At 47.2% G+C, this 20,584-nt stretch overlaps 1 protein-coding gene across 4 annotated transcripts in view; it reads right to left on the bottom strand.

The window, feature by feature from the left end:
* Lef1 (lymphoid enhancer binding factor 1) overlaps positions 1-3,097 on the bottom strand; it is a 54,102-nt gene extending 51,005 nt beyond the window's left edge. The window contains exon 1 of one of the 4 annotated variants that reach the window (XM_034500084.2): positions 1,300-3,097. In XM_034500084.2, coding sequence (XP_034355975.1) covers positions 1,300-1,506 — 207 coding nt within the window. In that variant the 5' untranslated portion in view covers positions 1,507-3,097. Of the gene's footprint in view, positions 1-150; positions 845-1,299 lie in introns of those variants that run through there. The other 3 variants (XM_034500083.2, XM_076933259.1, XM_076933260.1) reach the window with 3 other exon arrangements.
* Positions 3,098-20,584: the final 17,487 nt, after the last annotated feature.

Here is a 20,584-nt window from a genome sequence, read left to right as displayed (position 1 = left end):
GTCCTTCTGGCACACAGAAACCCTTTTTACCTGACTTTGACTGCATTCTCGCCCCCTTCCTCTATTTTTGTAGGGCTTTGGGAACAGAGAGGCTCCCTTATATTTTGGAATCAGCTCCCCCACCCCCAGCCTTCTCAGATGCGTACTCACCCCTGCCATTGGGACAGAGAAGGTAACTCTGAGGTGTTCTTAAAAGCACTCTTTAAACCCAAAATGTCCCCGCCCCCGAAACCACCCTTTCTTTGGGTTGGGGGTGGGGGCAGAAGGCTGCCATTTAAGGAAAAGGCTATACTCTCCAAGTTTCTCTGGAAGGAAAAAACAGTGGGGACATCATTTGGGTATCAGAACTTTTCTACTGGATGTCCCCGTGAGGTTTCCTCAGCTGCTGAGCCAGAGTGGCCGCTAAGGTGTGGGCTTTGGGGATCTACGCCCATCCGATGCTCGCGCGCGGCCCGGCTCTCCGCTCCCTCGCGCCGGCACCCACGTGTCTCTATTTACTCTACTCGGGTTACCAGCGGCGTCGCCTTCAGCTGGCCCGGAGATCTGATAAAGCGCGTCCCTCCTCCCTAGCCGCGGCCCGGCTTCCGCCGAGGGCTCGCCTTTCTTCTGCAGAGATCCAGGGCCTGATCCCAACCCAGCCTAACCCCAAATAAACGCTTTTCTTTCCACTTTAAATGCTGGGGTTGCGGGCGGAAGGACTGCGGTGTCGGTGCCGTTGGCTGGCTCGGATCGGCTCGCCCACGGCTCCCGGCAGCAGCCTCTCCTGCTGTGGGGACCCGGCCCCGCAACGCCCCCGCAGTTAGGGCGCGCGCCCTGCTCCACGGCGGTTGGGACGGCCCCTTCTGCGAGGCCCACGCCCGCCTCTCCTTCCTCCCGCCTGGGGCTTCGCTCCTTGGAGCCCTCGGTGGTTTAACGCACTTCTGTGCACTGTACCGAGAGAGCTAGCGGATGCACTTTGTTTTCCACCCCATGATGGACTTCGCAGTTGTGTTTAGACATCCCTGTTTTAATGCATCGCGTCCCTCAGAGCCTCCGAAACGTCGGAGGACGAAAACGGTCGAGTAAAGGCCAGCTTTTCCTGCCCATTTGCCACCGTTTAGCCATAGAACTACTTGGAATAGATTTCCCTGCCCGCTGCTCACACACGTGCGGACCATGGACTAGGGGCCGTTATTCTCCACCCAGCCCGCGAGGGACCAGGGCTCAGTGGCCACTGTGGCCGCGCGCTCTGCCTGCTTCCCCCTCCGCGTCCCCGGGACCTGGGACCCGCCACGCCTCTCCGGACAGCTGCCCACTCACCTCATGCCCGTTGCTGGCTGGGATGATTTCGGATTCGTTAACCAAGGATGACTTGATGTCGGCTAAGTCGCCCTCCTCTTCGGGGTGACTGATCTCGGCGAAGATCTTCTCCTTCTGGGGATCGCCCTCGTCCTTGAAGGGGATCATCTCATCGGTGGCGCAGAGTTCCGGGTCCCCCCCGCCGCCTCCTCCGGAAAGTTGGGGCATCCCGGCGGCTGTGTAATCTCCGCTCCGCTGCGGGAGCACTCGCAGACAGCAAAAGGGGGGGGGGGTCGATGTGTGTGGGGGGACAGGAAGACTGAGTGCTGGAGGACTGAATGGAAGCGGGGTGGGCAAGCGAGGGGCCCAAGGCTGGAGCAGCTGCAGGAGCCTCTTCGATTGCCGCGCTTTCCCACTTAGAAGGACGCCGGCTCCCGGCCCTGGGGCGAAGGGCACCAGACTGCGAGGGCGGCAGCCGCCGGCGCCTCTAGGAGCGTCTGCGCCGCTCCGCGTGCACTAGGCTAGGCTGCCGGGGCTGGGTGGCCACCCCACGCCGCCCTCGCTGCTGGGGTCTGTGCTCCGAAGACACCGGTTCCGGGGCGGACAGGACTTTCCAAAGTGCAAACGAGGGTCCCGTGGCGCGTCACCGTGCAAAACCTCTTCACGGATTCCTCGGATGCTGATTTCGGTGTTTTGGGGATTTTTTTTGAGATGAGGAGAGCTGGGCCAAGAGGCTCCGTTTGCCCCAGCGGAGGTGCGAGGAGAATCAGAAAATACCGAAAAGTCCACTTCCTTCAGAGTAAACAATAAAGAGCCACCCGGACTGCAGACGTCCGCGTTAGACCTTCTTTCCTTCCCTTTCGCTTCGGTTTTCCTTCTGGAGGAGCATTTAATCTGCTGGAGGGGGAGGGGGCGGAGGAGGAGGGGAGAAAAAGAGAAGTTTGCCAAGAATAAAGTTTGTGCTGATGAGCGCTGGGAATCGGCAGTGGCTGGCACGGCGGAGTCTTGGGGAGTCACAGCAGGAGCTTCGGGCCCAAATGTTCCAACCCTCAGCTCGGGCCGATACACACACGTACACACACACACACACACACACACACACACACACACGCAAGCACACACACACTCGAGCCCGATCCCTCTTTGTTCCCGGCTCGAGTTTCTGCCTGGCTCGCTGGCGCTGTTACTCGCCTCTCTCCCCGCCTCCCCTCTGTCAAAGCAAAGAGCTGCCGGTGGCCCCTCGGCTCCTCCGGGCAGACCGGCGGGGAACACCCGGAGCGTGGCCCGCTTGCAAGGCTCCGGGCGAGTCCGAATGGCAGGGCCCACGAGAGCGCAGCCGGGTCCCTCCGGTGCGCGCTGCCCCGCAGGTGAGCGGTCCCGCCTTCCCACCGCTTCTCCACACCGCGCCTAGCCGGCGCTGCAAAGCTATTCACTTGCGTCGCTTCTCCTCCCCCGCCCCTCCCCCGCCTCCTGCTCTCCTTGGCTGCAGACTGGAAGGGTGGGGAGGAGGGAGTCTGCTGGGAGAAGAAGGAGGAGGAGATCCAGGTTCTCCCCCAGCCTTAGTTCATTTCCTAGCACCCAAAGGGCGAGTCATAGTTTGGGGGGCGCCGTGGGGGTGCGTATGTGTTTGCGCCCGCCCGTTCATGCCTGGAGGGAAAACACACACACACACACACACACACACACACACACACACAACCTGAAGATAGACTGGGTGCTGTGTTGTAACCCACCCCAAAGAACGGTGTGGCCCCCGTGAAATTGACGAGAAACTCTACGGGCATGGCTTTAACTTCATCATCTGAGAATCTCTTCTCTTGCCCACCCCCGGTCCCCGCCTCACTTCTCGTCCTTTGCCAGTCTCTCTTCAACCTCCTTCCCGCCGCCCACTCTAGCCCCCTCACTCAGGCAAGGGGAGGAAGATGAAAGAGAAAGCCGGCGGCGCTGCGGTCGACACCACGTTGATAGATGCTCTGACAGAGGGAATGAGGCGAGAATTAGGGACTAGGAGAAGGAAAGGGAGAAAATGTAACACATTGCTCACCTAACCAGAGAGAAGAGACGCAGCAAAGGCAAGGAAAAAGAGTTGTGGCTCCACTATCCGTGAATCACGCGCTCTTCGGAGACAAGGGTACACCACCCTAGAGAAAATAACATCTCCAGGTTTACCAGGAGGGAAGGATCAGTAAGAAGGGAGTGAATGAAGATTGAGCCTTAATGATCGCTTTTACACTATCGCATTCATTGCGCCATTACCACGACTCAGCTTGTAGAGACCTCGTAGAAAAGGAAAATCCATCCCAAAAGGAGGGAAAAGACGAACCTAGGAGAGGGAGGCAGGACTGGGCAGTTGCTAACATCCTGGAGACTCCGCTGAAAGGGACTCTTAAGGACGGACGTAAGGACGAATCAACCCTCAAAAATTCTCCAGTTCCCACTGTCTCTTTGGTGCATTTTTGTTAAAGGACAGAACTTTTGAGGTCGACGCTTTGTGAAAGTCACTGTGTAAGTGAGGCTTAAGTTTGGAAACACGTTTTGTCCTTTAGCTCTCAAGCCCTCCCCTCAAGTCAAATATTCAAGCAAAATCATTAGACCAATGCGGCAGCCATCTGTAAAACCTGAGAGCAGTAAACAGGAGACAGGAAGAATTGTATCTCCATCTTCCTTACATGGAAAAGAAAACGCCACCGAATCGTGTGTTAGGGACATAACATAAGAACGCTTAGGGAAGGATCTTTTAAAGGTGAAATTGTGGGCTATTGGGCATTATAGACTTTAACAGTTAAGTCAGCATTTAAAACTTTGCTTATTACTAGTTCGGGAGCTTGCTAGGAAGGGGTTTTCAATGCTGTATATTAGTTAGGTTGGCTCCATAGGACGCGATTGGTCTTATGTAATCTGATAGATTTAGGTACATACAATAAGGGGCTGGTGAAAGAAGTCAGAATAATAAAAACTTTTCTTTAAAAATTAAATAATCGTCAAGGCTATACCTTATAGAAACCAAAAATGGCATTTTCCTTCAGGGTGTCAGGGAGAATAAAAGGTTGGGAATAAATCCATTTTTATAGCGATGCTCTACAGCTTCCAGTATGGTAGGGCGAAGAGCAAGGGACAGAGTTTCAGACGTTTACAGCTCCTGCTAACATAAATTTAACAAAGTCAGATTTCCTCTTCTGAGTGACCCAATTTGACTGAGCAAAAGAACTCTTGGAAGATGCAGTTTCATCAAAGAAGTCGGAGTAGACGGGTCCTTTTCATCAAAACCAGGAGGGGGGGAAGGGGGCAAGAAGAATAGCCAGAGGGTATTTTTTGAAAGCCAAGAGGAGATTAAATGACGAATCTACATCTTCCCTGGTTTAAGTGTTGCAACTAATTCGAATTCCCATTTTCTTCTTCGCGTTAATTATCTGGACTACGTGAGTCATACGGAGCTCAGCTCTAGGTGTCCCAGAGATTAGGAGCTCAAGATGGGAATTTTTGGAGCAATACCTAGCGAGAATGCTTTACTACAAGGGCTGGAATAGATGGATGCGTTTGATACCTTGCTGTAACCCTCTTTGGAAGCATTGGTTCTAACGAAATCACCTAATGGTCTCGCTCTGCGTGAATGGCAGTGAATGGTCTCTGCAGTGTGCTGTCTTTAGCAGTGCTGCAAATCTTAAGTAGGGCTACCTTATAACCAGGCGCCCACGTGTTTTAAAGATCTGTCGGTACAGGAGGTTGACATTTCCCTGTGAAGTAGTCTCAAAACAGAATACCAAGGAGTCACAGGAGGGGCGAAGCAACCCCAGGAAGTGGTGTCTCTGGACTTCGCCTTCCTGGCAGAAGCATCCCAGCCGCCGGGCAGTCTCTCCTAATTCCTGTGGGGCTGTTATTAGCATAAGCAGCAGCTTCTTCGCTTCTTGGGGTTGGGCGAGTGGGATCCTAGGTCTGGGATGTGGTGGGTGCGCCGCAGGAGCAGCCTCGCCGCCCCCTTTCCTCCGATGTAGAGGCAGGTTGTTCATATGAACTCTAGCGAACCACCAGAGGTTGGTTGTAGTAGGTTTGCTCCTTCAGGATGTGGGTTTCAGGGGGGCGTTTTGATGTGATTTAATTCCGACCGTGAAACAATTGCTAGGGGGACTGGCTGCGCTGCTGTTGGTTTTTCTCCTCCTGGTGGCTTTGGGTTTAGTTTGGGAGCGAACTTGTTTTATATCAACACTTCCTTTTATACAAGGCGCTGTCGCCGGGGCTGTGCCTCTGGGGGTGGGGGCGAGGCGCCCAACCCCAGCCGGAACCTAGGCTGGGGGAGCAGAATTAGCCGTTCTGCCCCGGGGTGAGCATAACCCAGGGCGCTGAGCCGGTGTGGAGGCAGGGAACAGGGGGAATGACCCACACCCACACAAGAAGACCCTCCCTCCCTTAGAGATTTTGTAGCCACGTGGCGTGCTCTGCAGACAGTCCGGAGAGTCCTTAATTAAAAGGATGAGAAGCACAGTGCCCCCGCACGGCCCTCTCCGCCCCCTTAGGTCCTAACATCAGCTCAGGGCCCAGGTCTTCCCTTTGTGTGGCCTAGACTCTCTGCCAGCTGCAACCTAGGTGGGATCCCAAAGGAAGGAGGTGGCGGGCCCTACGGAAGAGGATGCTCCTCTGAGAGACAGACGAGAAAGGACAAGAAAAACGAATTCATGTGATTCCAGGGGCGGAACCGAGACCTCAGTTTTCCATCCAAGCTTCAGCCGGACGCTAAAACTGTGGCCATCTTCAGTTTAACCGACGTCTCGGAGAAGGGGGGCGAGGGAAGTGGCAGTTTGTGTCCCAGGGGCTCTTCCTCCTTAAGACAAACAAACCCAAAGCCCCTTCCTCCAGGGTCAGGAAACTCGTGGGACCGTGAAACCCTCCTTCTCCAATCCGGCGCCTGCAGACGCCCGGTTTCCGCGCGGCTGGCGCCCGTTGGCGTCTGCAGCTCGGCGCGGTCTCCCGGGCCGGTGATTCGAGCACGGGATCGGAGGCGCGGCAGCACTGTGCGCCCGCCTCACAAGGTGGAGGGAGCACCATCCACTCTGCTCCGTGGGATGTCAACCCCAAGAGGGAGTGCCTGTTCCCAACGCCACAGCAGCTCGGACCTGAAGGTGGCTGAGGACTGATAGTGGTGGGGACCAGGGAGTGATCGCAGGGAAACAGAATGAACTAAAAGGGGTGCGGGGGGGGGGGTTCGGCTCTGCACCCGGAAGCCGAGATCCCGCAACAAAAAGCCTGCGTGGCATCGGGACAGGGGGATGCCACACTTGGACTTCGGCTCTGGGATACACGTGCCAGCCGAGGATCCGCTAGTTTAGGGGGCCCGAACATCACATCCTTTTCCTCCCTTTCTCAAAACTTTTCTCCTGAGCCTCGGTGTGGCGTGGGCACGGATTTGTGGGAAGCACGCCCCCCCCTCGGACCCTCTCCGCCGACCCTCCAGCCCCCTCCGTCCGCCCTGGAGCCCGGACACGCGCGGAAGAGCCGCCCGCGCACGCGGGTCTCGCTTTTTATCGGCGGAGGGCGGCGCCTGCGCAGGGCCCGGCGCGGCGGCGCGGCCTTTGAAGTCGCGGCGGCTGCGGCTTTCATCCTTTCTTTTTTCCCTCTCAGGCCCCTTTGTGTGACTAAATTTGGCAAGAATATGGATCCCAGCCAGTCTTTCCACGTGTGCTCCCAGCTCCCAGCTGAGAAGGCCAAGGGTTCTCTTCCGGGTAAGGAGACAGGGAGAAAGATCAAAGAGTTTGGGGAGCTGGATCTGAAATGTGAATTGAAAATAAAAATCAAGCCTGGACACATTCCAGTTTCTAAAGCAAAACCAACCCTCTGCAGAGGCCATCTCACTATGGCGCCCTTTCTCTCAGCTCCCTTTTGCTCCTTTTTTTTTTTTTTTTTTTCTTCCCTTCTAGAAAGCACTCTCGAGCACATGGGATAAAATAATGTCAACATAGGGAAGCACTTAGGTTCTCCAGATTTTGTTTTGCAGTAATTTTATTAGGGAAAATATCTTGTTCATAATTACCGTTATGTGAGGCTGAATTTCTTCAGCCATAAATATTGTCTTCTTCCAACATGCTTCACACTTTCTTCTGCGGCCACATTTTGTGAGAAAGAGCGCTGACACAAACACGTGTACACGCATGCTGTTTGAGCATCTTGCCTTTTAATCCCTCTACACACGTTCTTATTATTAACTCCTGTACACTGTTACACTACACTGCATATTTCTTTCACAGAAATTAGATCCTGGAAAACTGATGTTAATACCATTTTTAACCGCTTTTCCAGTTGGTCTCGAGAATTTGAAATTATCTTGTTGATGGGTCAGCCCCCATGTTTCATTCACAAGACTCCACAGAAACGGTTTTTGTTTAAGGTGAAAAGCTTGTAAGTCTTCTCTGAAGGATTCTTCTTGAATGATGTTCCCTGCAGAGACGGGGATGCAGGAATGCCCAGTAGTGTGATGCAGAATCAGACATCCCTGGTCCAAGACAGGCACTTCCTCTGCCTCTCTGGCAATGAGTGAAGTTTGGTAGGGCATTTAACCTCACATAAGATTCATTTTCTTTGCAAATGGGTGTGCAGTAGTCTACCTCTCCATGAGATAATACACATGAAGATATGCAAAACGCAAGGTAGTAGCATGCAAGATGCTTATTTAAGGGGAAAATCCGTTCATTGCAAAACCACAATCAATTACCCTGGAGTGGATAGGTTCGTATGTAGGGACTATGAACACGTGGAGAACGTACTCACAAATATAACAGTAAGAACTCTGGCACAACGGCAGGAGGATGTCTAAAAGATGTCCAAGAGTTGTTTTTGAGAAAGTGTGAATGTCACCAGAATCTGTGTTTTAGACTAACTATGTTGCCCTGGGCCCAGGTATCCCAGGTTCCTAGTGTGGTGAAGATGGTGGCAGAGACCACTTGTGAATGGAAAGAGGCCAGTCGTAGTGAGAACAGTAAGCTTGTGTGTGATGCTAACTACCAATGGAGCCATCTTCTGGCCTCGGTTTCTCAGTAAAGCTGGGGATCTCCAGGCCAAAGGAAACAGAACCCCGAGATGCCTAGCTTTCTGCCGCCACCTACTCCAGCCTCCAGCTTTGAGAAGCCTCCCTCAATGGCACTCCACAACCATTTGAGTTGACTGGCACTTAGGAAGCATCTTCTATCTGTATCTTTCCCCAAAAGTCACAGATTAAAAAGTGGGTACCTGTCCAGGTAACTGGCCAACAGCAATCTTTCCTTTCATATTTTTACAAACACAAACTTTTTAAAATTTAATCTTGACCAGAAGGGAGTCTCACCAAAGCACTGATGTCTCTTGCTTTGTCTTGTGTGAGTGGCCAGTCAGTAAGGAAGCACTGAAAATACTAGAAGGGACAACAATAAACCTGGGTCTCTCTTTAAGGAAAGACATTGTGAAGAAGTCAGGATGCCTAAGGAGATTTACATCGGTTTGTCAGTCTGTCTCCTCAGTGGACATGGCATCTGAGGAGCCTCTTGAATGTTGGCAATGTAAGATGGTCAGCCTTACTTTGTATTCTGCGGCTTCCAGGGCTCTGCCAACATTGGGCAAGCTTCTAATCCCTGGTTTGAAGCTAAAAGCCAAAGCCACGGCCTTCTTGCCTAAGGGCAACAGTGGAACCAACGGAACCGTAGGGAGATGAATGCAAAGCAGGGTCATCAGGCTCTTTGTCCACTCGGTTACTCCTCTCACACACTGATAGGAGTTTCACCCACAGGGACTGCAGCGCGCCTTTGATGTGTGGGATCCGTAGAGTTTAGTGTTCTGGGAAGGTGCCTGACTGACAGGCTTTACATCCAATGCCTGGAAAACACATCTCCACGGGCCCTGCCTTACATGGTGTGGAACAGTTTATCAGTGTGGGTCTCATCGAAGTCAGTCAATAAACCTGGGATCAAGCTTCCAGTTTTTCATAATAAGACTTTTGGGGAAATCCTCATGCTTAATGTGTGCTTGTTTTCCTTAGAAACTGGGTAAGTGTTCCAAATCTTCAGTTCTTTCTCAAGGGAGGGAGTCGGCCTACCTACATTTGGCCTGGAGAAATCTTCTATTTTAAAGTGCTTTTGTCCATAAAAGCAGATTCACCAGATGAAATTGTCTTACTAGTGTGTGTGGGGGGGTGGGGGGGGAATGAGTGTGTGTTTGTGCAAAATACTGTTTTCTAGCTCCTAACTGTGTCTTGCCCTTAAAACTTGGGATGATCAATTAGGGTAGAGAATTCAGAAGACTGAAGGTGCCAATACAAATAGTTTAGACTACAGCATTGTCATCTGGCTTGAGTAAGCATTTATTTGGCAGAATAAATCTAAATGGCCTTATCTGAATTTGACTTAAAAGGTCCTGAAGTCCCACTCTGCCAATTCCAGAGCTCAAGCCCACTTCCCTTAGGTTGAATTGGCAGAACACAAAGCAGAGAGATTAATTACTCTCCTATCAAGTTAGGCAGTAAATTTTGACTGCCAGGTCAGATAACTCTCCAGACTCCCAAATGTGTTTTAGGGCTTGACTTAAGCAGATAACGTGGTCTTTGTTCTTCAGCTTCTCAAGGGTAGCCTTTAGACTGCTAGACTTTGCATTACGGGAGCAGAAAAAAAAACTGTCCTCACTGAAACTTGTACTCCTAGGCTAAATTCTCCTTTGCACACCTGTAGTAGACACCCCGCTAGTCTTCCGGCTTCCACTCCGCTGGGTTCCAGGCATGCCCACCCCCCCAAGCTTCACAATAAAGCCCTTTGTTTCATGCCACCTATGCTAGGCTTCCCAAGTCTTATGTTAACCAGTTCGTGGCTGCCTCTGAATACTGTTAGTGGTCCGGAACCATTGCTTCTCCAGCTGTGCAGAGTGCCAGTACAAGTCCCGGGCTCCAGGGTCCTGCTCCTGCAACCTCTGTGGAGAAGCTTGCAGCTGGGTAGATACTGCAGGCCTTCCTCCCCAGCTTCTTCCCCTCCCCCCACCTCCTGCTCAGATGACATCTTCTTAGACCTTGTTTGAAAAACAGCCACACCAACCTGCCATCACCCAGATTGCAATTCCGGTTACTTTATATTCTTTTATGGGCTTTATCTAGTAGTACTCAACCTTCCTAATGCTGCAACCCTTAAATACAGCTCCTCCTGCTGTGGTGACCTCCAGCCATAAAATCACTTGTGTTGCTACTTCGTAACTGTAACTTTGCTACTGTTATGAATTGTGATGTAAACACCTGTTTTCTGATGGTCTTAGATGACCCCTGTGGAAAAGATCTCAGCCCACAAGTTGAGAAACACTGGCTTCACCTCTTTGTCGTCGTGTCGTCCCCCCCCCCCCCCGTCGTCCCCGTCCCCCCCCCCCCCCCCCCCCCCCCCGTCTAGCGTCTTTTTTGTACTCACTTATTAGATTTCTCTCCCCTGGAACATGTATTTTATGAGGTGAGCACTTTGTTTTGTTGTGTCTTCTACATCACAGAATATAAAATAGAGAGGTAATATAAAATTACCCAGCATGCAGTCAGTAGTGACTGTAATTACCCTGATCCTTATTATGAATAAAAATACAATAAAAGATACATGTTATTTTAAACCAAAACTCTAGAAAGCAACACATATTGATTTTAATACTATAATTTACTTAAATCAAATATCCAAAATTTATCTATCCCTGTTTCCAGGAGAGATTGGTTCTAGGGCCCCCAGGACCTGGTGCACAATTCTAGGATGATGATGGCCTTGTGTTTACATATACCCTTAAAAAAAGAAAGGAAGGAATAAAAAGGAATGGAAAGGACATGACTGGCCCTGGGTATGGTGGAAGAGAAAGTTTATTGTACATACGTGAGAGAGTATAGCCAAAGGCAGGGACATCTGGGAGAGGCCAGAATAGGTTTGAAACTTAACACTATGTATTCTCCTGTAATACTTTATATTTTTAAAAAAAATCTGTGAGTAGATAATCATTGTACAAAGTGATGGGCTTCCTTGTGGCATATTCTCTGGAGAATAGCATAGACTTTTATCATATGCATCCTCATTACCCTCTCCTGTCCACCCTGTACCACCCATTCACCCCACCCTCACCTCCTGCTGCTCCCCTGCCTCTTCCCAAATAGTCTACTTGTCTAGATCCAATATTTGAAAGACAGCACATGATTTTTTGTCTTGAGCCTAGCTTGCTTTATTTAGTATGATTACACCCAGTTCCATCCATTTTTCTTATGACATTTACTGTTCTTGATGACAGCAGAATAAACTCACATTGTTTATATAGGCAATATTATCCTTATCCAGTCATGGGTGGCTACCTGGGCTGATCCATAAAGCGCCGATTGGGAGCAGGGCCAGCAGTCATGGATGCACAGGTGTCGTTGTAGTATGTTGGTGTACATTTCTTTGAGTGTATGCCCAGGAGGGTCCGCTATAATCATTTGCAAAGATGTTGGATGAATTCAATATTTAATTCCCACCAGCAGTATTTAGTAGTTCATCCTCCCCCATCCCCCTCTTCTTGGCCAGCATTTGTTGCTGTTTTTTTTTTTTTCTTTCTTTTTTTTTTTTTCTTTTTTAGATCCATTCTGACTGGGCTGACATAAAAACCTCTCTGTATTTTGATTTGCATTTTCCAAACGGCCAAAGATGCTGAACATTTTATTTTTCTTTCTATATATTTATTTGCCATTCGTATGTCGTTGTTTGAGCGCTGCCTCTTCAGGTCACTTGCCTGTTTCCTGACTGGATGGTCTAGGATTTGTTTGTTTCATTTTGTTATTCAAGTTCTGGGGATATTCTCAGTATTGATCCCCTATGAGATGCCTATCTGTCGAAGATTCCCCTCCATTCTGTAGACCATTTCTTCACTCCAGATTGTCCTTTGCTGTGGAGGTTCTGTGCAATCCCGTTCCTTGGGTCTTGCTATTAATACCCAAGCTGTTGGACTCCTTTACCAAAAGCCCTCAGCCATGCCTAAATCTTAAAGTATCTTTTTGTTTTACTCCAGCAGTTTCTGAATCTGAATTAAGACCTTTGATCTGGCTAGGCAGGTGGATCACACGTTTAATCCCAGAATTCAGGAAGCAGAGGCAGGTGGATCTCTGTGGGGTTGAGGCCAGCCTGGTCTACAGAGAGTTCCATGATAGCCAGAGCTACACAGAGAAACCCCCTGTCTTGAAACACTCCCCCTTCCCCAAATAAGAGCTTTCGTGTATTTTAAGTTAATTTTTGTATGGCATGAAATATGGATGTGGTTTCTCTGCATGTGACTATCCAGTTTTCTAGCACCTTTGTAAAAAAAAGAAAATTAGGTAGTGGTAGCCGTATGGGTTTCTTCTCTGCTGTTCATTGGTCCATGTGTCTGTTTTGTGCTGCCAGTACTATGGCTCTGTAGTATATAATTCAAGAGCCGGGTGTCTGGATGCCTCCAGCACTGCTCTTTCTGCCCAGGAATGCTTTGGTACTCAAGGACCTTTGTGCTTCATATCAATTTACGATTATTTTTCTGTTTCTGTGGAGAACGTGTCTGGAATTTTAATAGGGACGGTACTGAACCGAAAGATCAGTTTTGGTAACATAGCCATTGCCCCTCCGCACACAATATTAATCTGCTAATCCCCGAATGGGAGGTCTTTCTGTCATCTAGTGTCAACTTTAGTTTCTGTCTCCCGTGTCTGAAGTTTTGTAGAGATTGATTGTAGAACCCTGGTGACCAACCAGCCAAAAATAAAGACACCGAGACCTTTCCATGTTTCAGAGGTTAGGCCTTAGCTCATTTAGGTTGGTAACCTGACCATCAAGTGCCGTCTAACCACATGGCTACCTATACTTGACAGTCCTGTAGTCACGCCGCTCTTCTCTCACATCTTCCTGGCGAAAAGACCGTTGTTTTTTTTCTTCCCAGAGTCCCTTTCTCTAACTGGAAGTCCCACTTTCCACTTCCTAGCTATTGGCCATCAGCTCTTTATAACAACCAATCAGCAGGGAGATACATATAATAAAACTCTTAAAAGTCTAGGGCTAGAGGACAGTGTGATCTTTTCTTTAAGATTTACAAAATAGAAGGCTGGTAATGGGCCATAGTAATTACAATACCAGAACCTGTCAGGATTTAGCTCTGCAGATGCAGCAGTTGATAATTTTTTTTAAAAGAGGTTTTATTTTTATTTTTTTTAAGATTATTTATTTAATGCATATGAGTACACCACCATTGCTGTCTTCAGACATACCAGAAGAGGCACCAGACTCCATTGCAGATGGTTGTGAGCCACCATGTGGTTACTGGGAATTGAACTCAGGACCTTTGGAAGAGCAGTCAGTGCTCTTAACCACTGGGCCATCTCTCCAGCCCATCAGCAGTTGACAATTTAATATACAGAGATACACCTTAATGCAATGTCAGTGGACATCACCTCTACACACACACACACACACACACACACACACACACACACACACACACACATTCTTTGTTAGGTTTATTCCTAGGTAGGTTGTTTTTGTTATTGTTGTTGTTGGTGGTGGGTTGTTTTTTTTTTAAGTAGATTTTATTTATTTATTTTTATTTTAATTTATTTTATTGGATATTATATTTACATTTCAGATTTTATCCCCTTACCCCCTCTCCCCCCACCACCCAGGAACCTCCTATCCCATCCCCCCCTCCTCATGCTTCTATGAGGATGTGCCCCCACCTACCCCCCCCACTACCCCCTCCCCACCCTCGAATTTCCACCCACTCAGTGTTTTCCATCCTTTTACTCTGAGGTAGTGTCTGTCTTTTTCACAGAGGTGTGTTTCCTGTATGCAGCAAAATGCTGGATCGTGTTTATGTATCCAGTCTGTTAGTCTATGTCTTTTTATTGGAGAATTGAGTCCATTGATATTAAGAGATATTAAGGAAAAATGAATGTTGCTTCCTATTATTTTTGTTATTGGAGGTGGAGTTATGTTTGTGTAGCTATCTTCTTTTGGGGTTGTTGGAAGATTACTTTCTTGCTTTTTCTAGGTTGTAGTTTCCCTCCTTGTGTTGGAGTTTTCCACCAATTATCCTTTGAAGTGCTGGATTTGTGGTAAGAGATTGTGTAAATTTGGTTTTGTCATGGAATATCTTGGTTTCTCCATCAATACTGATTGAGAGTTTTGCTGGGTATAGTAGTCTGGGCTGGCATTTATGTTCTCTTAGGGTCTGTATGATATCAGTTCAGAATCTTCTGGCTTTTATAGTCTCTGGTGAGAAGTCTGGTGTAATTCTTATAGGTCTGCCTTTATATGTTACTTTACCTTTTTCCCTTACTGCTTTTAGTATTTTTTCTTTGTTTTGTACATTTGATGTTTTGACTATTATATGGCAGGAAGTATTTCTTTTCTGGTCTAGACTATTTGGAGTTCTGTAGGCTTCTTGTATATTTATGGACATCTCTTTCTGTAGGTTAGGAAAGTTTTTCTCTATAATTTTGTTGAAGATATTTACTGGCCCTTTAAGTTGGGAATCTTCACTCTCATCTATACCTATTATCCTTAGGCTTGGCTTTCTCATTGTGTCCTGGATTTCCTGGATGTTTTGGGTTAGGAGTGTTTTGTATTTTGCATTTTCTTTGACAGTTGTGTCAATGTTTTCCATGGTATCTTCTGTACATGAGATTCTCTCTTCCATCTCTTGTATTCTGTTGGTGATACTTGTGTCTATGACTCCTGATTTTTTCTCTAGGTTTTCTATCTCCAGGGTAGTCTCCCTTTGTGATTTCTTTATTGTTTCTACTTCTATTTTTAGATCCTGGATGGTTTTGTTTAATTCCTTCACCTGCTTGGTTGTGTTTTCTTGCAATTCTTTAAGGGATTTTTGTGTTTCCTCTTTAAGGGCTTCTAACTGTCTACCTGTGTTCTCCTCAAATTCTTTGAGAGTGTTATTTATATCCTTCTTAAAGTCCTCTATCATCATCATGAGAAGTGATTTTAATTCTGAAACCTGCTTTTCCGGTGTGATGCGGTGTTCAGGACTTGCCATGGTGGGAGAACTGGGTTCTGATGATGCCATGTAACTTTGGATTCTGTTGCTTACGTTCTTGCGCTTGCCTTTTGCCATCTGGTTAACTCTAGTGCTACCTGCACTCACTGTCTCTGACTGGAGCCTGACTTTCCAGTTATCTTTCTTGTGTCTGAACTCCTCAGGGTCCAGATGTCTCTGCGATCCTGAGCTCCAGCTGCTCTGAGTACAGTGGCTTCTCTAAGATGTCTCAGGATATGGTGTCTCCACGGTAGCAGACCAGCTAGGTGTCCGCTCCTCTGGGTGCAGTGGCTCCTCTAGGATGTCTCGGGATATGAGGTCCACACAGGAGCAGACCAGGCGGGTGTATGCTCCAGGCACCAGGCCCAGGCAAGGGGCAGAAGGGGAGTGGTATTTTACAGGGGTAGGGTTTGGGTGTCTGCTGGGACCTGCACACTCCCTGCCCCCAGTTGTAGCTCTGGGGCAGGCGTAGGGCAGTGGGTGAGTGTTCCTACCTGCTGCTCTGGGTTGAGTGGTTTCTCTAGGATGTCTCGGGATGCGGTATCCACACAGGAGCAGACCAGGCAGGTGTCTGCTCCAGGCACCAGGCCCAGGTCGGTGGTGTTGTCTTGAATGGAACTGCTCTCATGATTTTTTTCTCAGTGTGTTTGTTAGTATTTAGAAAAACTACCCATGTTTTCTATATTGGCTCTGAATCCACTCCCTTGAGGAGAGGGCTCAGCACAGCTACTCCTGCTGGTGGGGTCTTGATAGTCTTTTAAGAATAGAGTCACGTAATCTGCAGTCGGAATAATCTGACTTCTTACCGTTTCCCTTTTTATTTCCTTTCCTTCCCTTATTGATGTGACTGAGATGTCAAGCACCATTTTTCAATGAGGAGAGAGCGTGTTCCTTGTCCCCTTCCAGATTTCAGAAGGGCCACTTTTCAGTTTTCCTCATCAGGTATAACATTGGCCAGAGATGTGTTGGTTATAGTTTTTATTATGCTGAGTGTATCCCTTCTTTTTCTGCTTTCTTTGGGCTTTTATCATTGACTGGATATTGAACTTCACCAAAGGCTCTTCTGCATCTTTTCATAGGAGCATGTGACTTCTGGGAAGAAGTGAACTTGGTTGCTCCCATCTACTTTAATTCTCTCTAGATTGTGTCAATAGCTGTTATATTGTATTGATTAGGAAATGATAAAAAACAAAGCTTTGCATATTCAATACAGACACAAAATATTTCTACCTGTAATTGGAACCCCAGTATATCCTTGTCTACTATGTACATGACTTTGTATTTTATTAGAAGGCCAAATAAGTTTTTGTGAATAGTAATAATCTTCTATAGATTTTTGATTCTGCTTTTGTTTTGAAATGAGGTCTCACTATGTAAGTTGACATGACCTTGAGTTCATGGGTTTCCTGTGTCAACCTCCCACTGGGATTATAGGAATGTACCATGATGCCTTTGTAATAGTCATTTTAAAGTATTATAATAGGTCTGTAACCACAGTCTATGTGTAATGAGTATTTGTGGTTCAGTGTGTTGCTAGATTGGACATTTTTTCCACACTCTAAATAATGAATTTACCATTAAATGTGAAGCAGCATAGAACCTGAAGGTGTTCTGTATTTTATATTCTGAGATAACTTTTTTTTCTGCCCTGTAAAACTGCCAAACTCAGAACTCTCTGAGTCCTTTGGGATCAAAGTTTTCTCAGGAAATCTATAACATGGAGGGTATCTGTTTCCTCTGCAGAGTTTCTATTCAGCTACACTTCCTCATCTGTGTCTTGGTATGCATGGGTAAGGCAGTAAATTTCCTCTTGTTTGTGCCTCTCGTTTTTACCAGAATACCTTCGTAAGCCATTTCCCCCCATTCGAAGATGTAAACTCTGAAATAAGGTGAAGGTACGCAAAAGAAAGCAGGGCTGTTTCTGGAGGAAATCAAGAAGCTGGTATGCCAGTCCTGGTGGTGTATACCTAAAATTCAAGCACTCGGAGACTGAGGAAGGAGGTTAGTGAGTTGGAGGACAACACAGAACATGTCTGGAGAAACTGAAGAAGAAGAGGAAGACAAGAAAGAGAAGGATGAGGAAGGGGGGGAGGAGGAAGAAGAATCAGATCCTAAGGCCTTGCTGTGCCTTTACAGTAGAAAACTGTATGTGTGTTATCCCTTACTATGACCTAAAAATGGGCCAGTGAGGTGACCCTTCAGGTAAAAGTGCTTGCTGTAGAGACAAGTGCGATGACCAATACCTGGAACCCATACATACATAGTATTGGTCACTTTTCTGATGCTGCAGTAAAGCACCATGGCAACTTATGGAAGAAAGAGTTTGTTTGGCTTACAGTTCCAGATAGCGGGAATGGCATGGCAGCGGGCAGCAAGCACAGCTGCTAGAACAGCAAGCTGAAAGCTCACATCTTGAACTGCAAGAACAAACACAGAGAGCGAAATGGGAGTAGGGAGAGGCCTTAAGAGCTCAGAGCCCACCATAAGCCACACACTTTGCTCAGCAAGGCCATTTCTCTTAAGCATCCCCAAACACCACCATCTACCATTCAAATACCAAATATTCAAATAGCCTAACTGGGACATTCTCATTCAAACCACCATAGATTATTACTAATAAAACAATATTAAAAGAACCTATAGATTCTTTTATAAGAAATATGGCTATTGGGCTGAGGAGGTGCCTCAGTGTGTAAAGTGCTTGTTCTACAAGCATGAGGACCTGAGTTCAGATCTTCAGCACCCACATAAAGACTGGGTATGGTGTTTCATATCTCTAATACCAGCGATGGTAAAAATGGCAGACGTTTGGGGCTTGCTGTCTAATCAGTAAGCTCTCGGTTCCATGAAAGACTCCTTTTTCAAGATTAAAATGAAGAAGTGATTAAGAAAGACATCCCTGAAGCCAACCTCTGGTTGCTTTGACTAGATCCCTTTAATTCTGTAATTTCTCATCTCCATTTGAAAAAGCCTGTGGGAGTAAAGTCTGCCTTCCTAGAAAGTATGCTAATCACATATTTTATAGAGAAGACAGAAGTGGAAACCGGGTTTTCGGCTTGGCAGCTGAAGTGTTGAAACAGCAGCCAAGTATATTCAGTGAGATAATATGTATTGCCAAGTGTTCTCAGCAGAGTAGACGGGGAAAAAAAAATGGCCGTGCATCCAAGATACCAGCAGTTAGAAGAGGTCTCGGCCTCTGCAGACACGGAAATTCGGGGAAGGAGGCTCTGGGAGCAAGTGATAGGTGATTTCCAGTGGCAATTGCATCTCGTGGACAGACATGGGAGACTCTGGTGTATGCAGAATCCGCACACCTGAGGCTTAGCTGCCCTCAGCTCTAGTCCACACACACCATCCATTAAACACAGCAACAGCCAAACTCTTTCGGCTGCAGCACAGATCTGTACTCGTTAGAAACAAAGAGCTTTTCCTGATTTTCTTTTATGGTAAATGGTTTTAAAAAAAAATCAGATGCAAGGTAGTCTTGACCACGCCCCCAAGAAGAAACGTGATGTTCCTCCCTCTGTCTTCCTCCACTTCCAACGGTCTTCCGGTCCCAACAAATGGAAAGACAAGCAGCTTAAATATTGAGTAGGCGCTCAGAGGCTCATCCCCAAATAATATGATCAATATATATTGTCTAGAATTGTCCAGATGGGGACTATGGAAGGAACTGAGGCACGGGTAAGGTCAGAAAAAAATTTTTTAACCAAGTGTCAGAATTTCTTGGGTTACTCTTCTGAGTCCTGAAGCCCATTGCATGCTGTGAGGGAAATAAAAACACTGATATATCAACGTTAGGGAGTTCCTCCAAGTGTGGCCTCCAGAGCTGGCGGGCACCCGCTTGCTCTCTGCCTTTCAATCCACTCCCGCCCCTGCTGGCTCTTCTCTGTGGGCCCCACAGCAGGCAAGGTGTGTGAAATCACTTGATAAACTGTTACCACTGGTGTGCTATGAGATTTTTCATAGCTTGACTCCCGAAAATGGAAGGAATTAGAAGTGTTAAGAAGGATGATTTGGTGCCCCAAGAGGTGAACCGGTTGCCAAAAAGCCACCTGAGAGCCACCATTGCACCACAGCTAGAGAAATCAGCAGTGGCGGAGCTGAAAATTAGGATACAAACTATCGCTTTCATGCGAAGACCAATTGGACAGAGATGAGCAACATGTCCTATTATAATCTTAGACCTGAAACAGAAGTGAGAAGTTATATAACTAAATATTTTCTGTTGTTTCTCTCCTTGTAAACCTGATGTGTTTCTGTTCTCCACAGAGGAGTGATGTTCCTTAATTAGCTCCCGGTTCTAGCAGTGGCAACAGAAATAGTCTTTAAATGGAAATCACTGCTGTATTTTATTTACAGGTTATTAAATTTTGAAAAAATACCAGAAATCGAGTGTATTTGTACATTGGTTACTGTGAACATTTTGCTTACTGTGGATTTTAAAAAAATAATAATCCTCTATTCTGTTTCACTTAATGCTTTGAGTAAATTACATTTTCTGCCTTTCATATTTGAACACAAGGCTGTTATCTTAGGGTTTCCAGCACTGTGGAAGAAACCTTTCATGAAAGTAACTCTACTTCAGCCATAACTTCGCTTCCTACTTCTTTATTTATTTGTTATTATTAAAGAAGAGAAAAGAAATAACAGTTTCACTGTAGCTTGGGACCAGGAGGCTGTGAATAACACTCTGCGTCACTCACGTTAATCGGGGTGGCCGGTGTGTATTTCCTTATAGCTTCCTCCTGTTCAAGATGAAAGAGAAACCCGTAATCAAATGAAAGTTGCATTGCAAACATTACGACTAATTTATATAGTTAAAAAGCCAGGATTGTATTCAAATCTGACTGGGAACATGACACAAGATTTAATTTAAAAGGAAAAAGGAGCAATTTCTCCTTTCATTTCAGTAACTCAATTTACGTTGTGCCCTGACTTAGTAATTACCTTGCCAGCCACACCTCGAACACAGGCAGAGTGACTTGACCTCCCATCTCTCCATTCTGTTGCTACTGGATTTTAATAGAACTAAGCTCAGGGGCTTAGGATGACTGCAGGCTCCTCTTTCTCTTCCCATGTTCTGCTTTCCAGAGACAGAAAGGAGACACATATTTACTACAAGACCTCTGCTTACCATGTAGACCAGATAAACAGGATACAGCAGTGCACATGCTGTAGGATGTAGCCAATATTTCATTCATGTTAAACGTAAAGCAGAAGGCTGGGATTGTGGCTGAGTGGTACAGCATCTGCCTAGCATGCACAAGGAGGGAGGGCCAACCTCTAATGTCCCTCACCCCCAGGC

Source organism: Arvicanthis niloticus, chromosome 4, assembly GCF_011762505.2.
Source record: "Arvicanthis niloticus isolate mArvNil1 chromosome 4, mArvNil1.pat.X, whole genome shotgun sequence".
Lineage (NCBI taxonomy): Eukaryota > Metazoa > Chordata > Mammalia > Rodentia > Muridae > Arvicanthis > Arvicanthis niloticus.
This window is presented reverse-complemented; position numbering and strand designations above follow the sequence as displayed.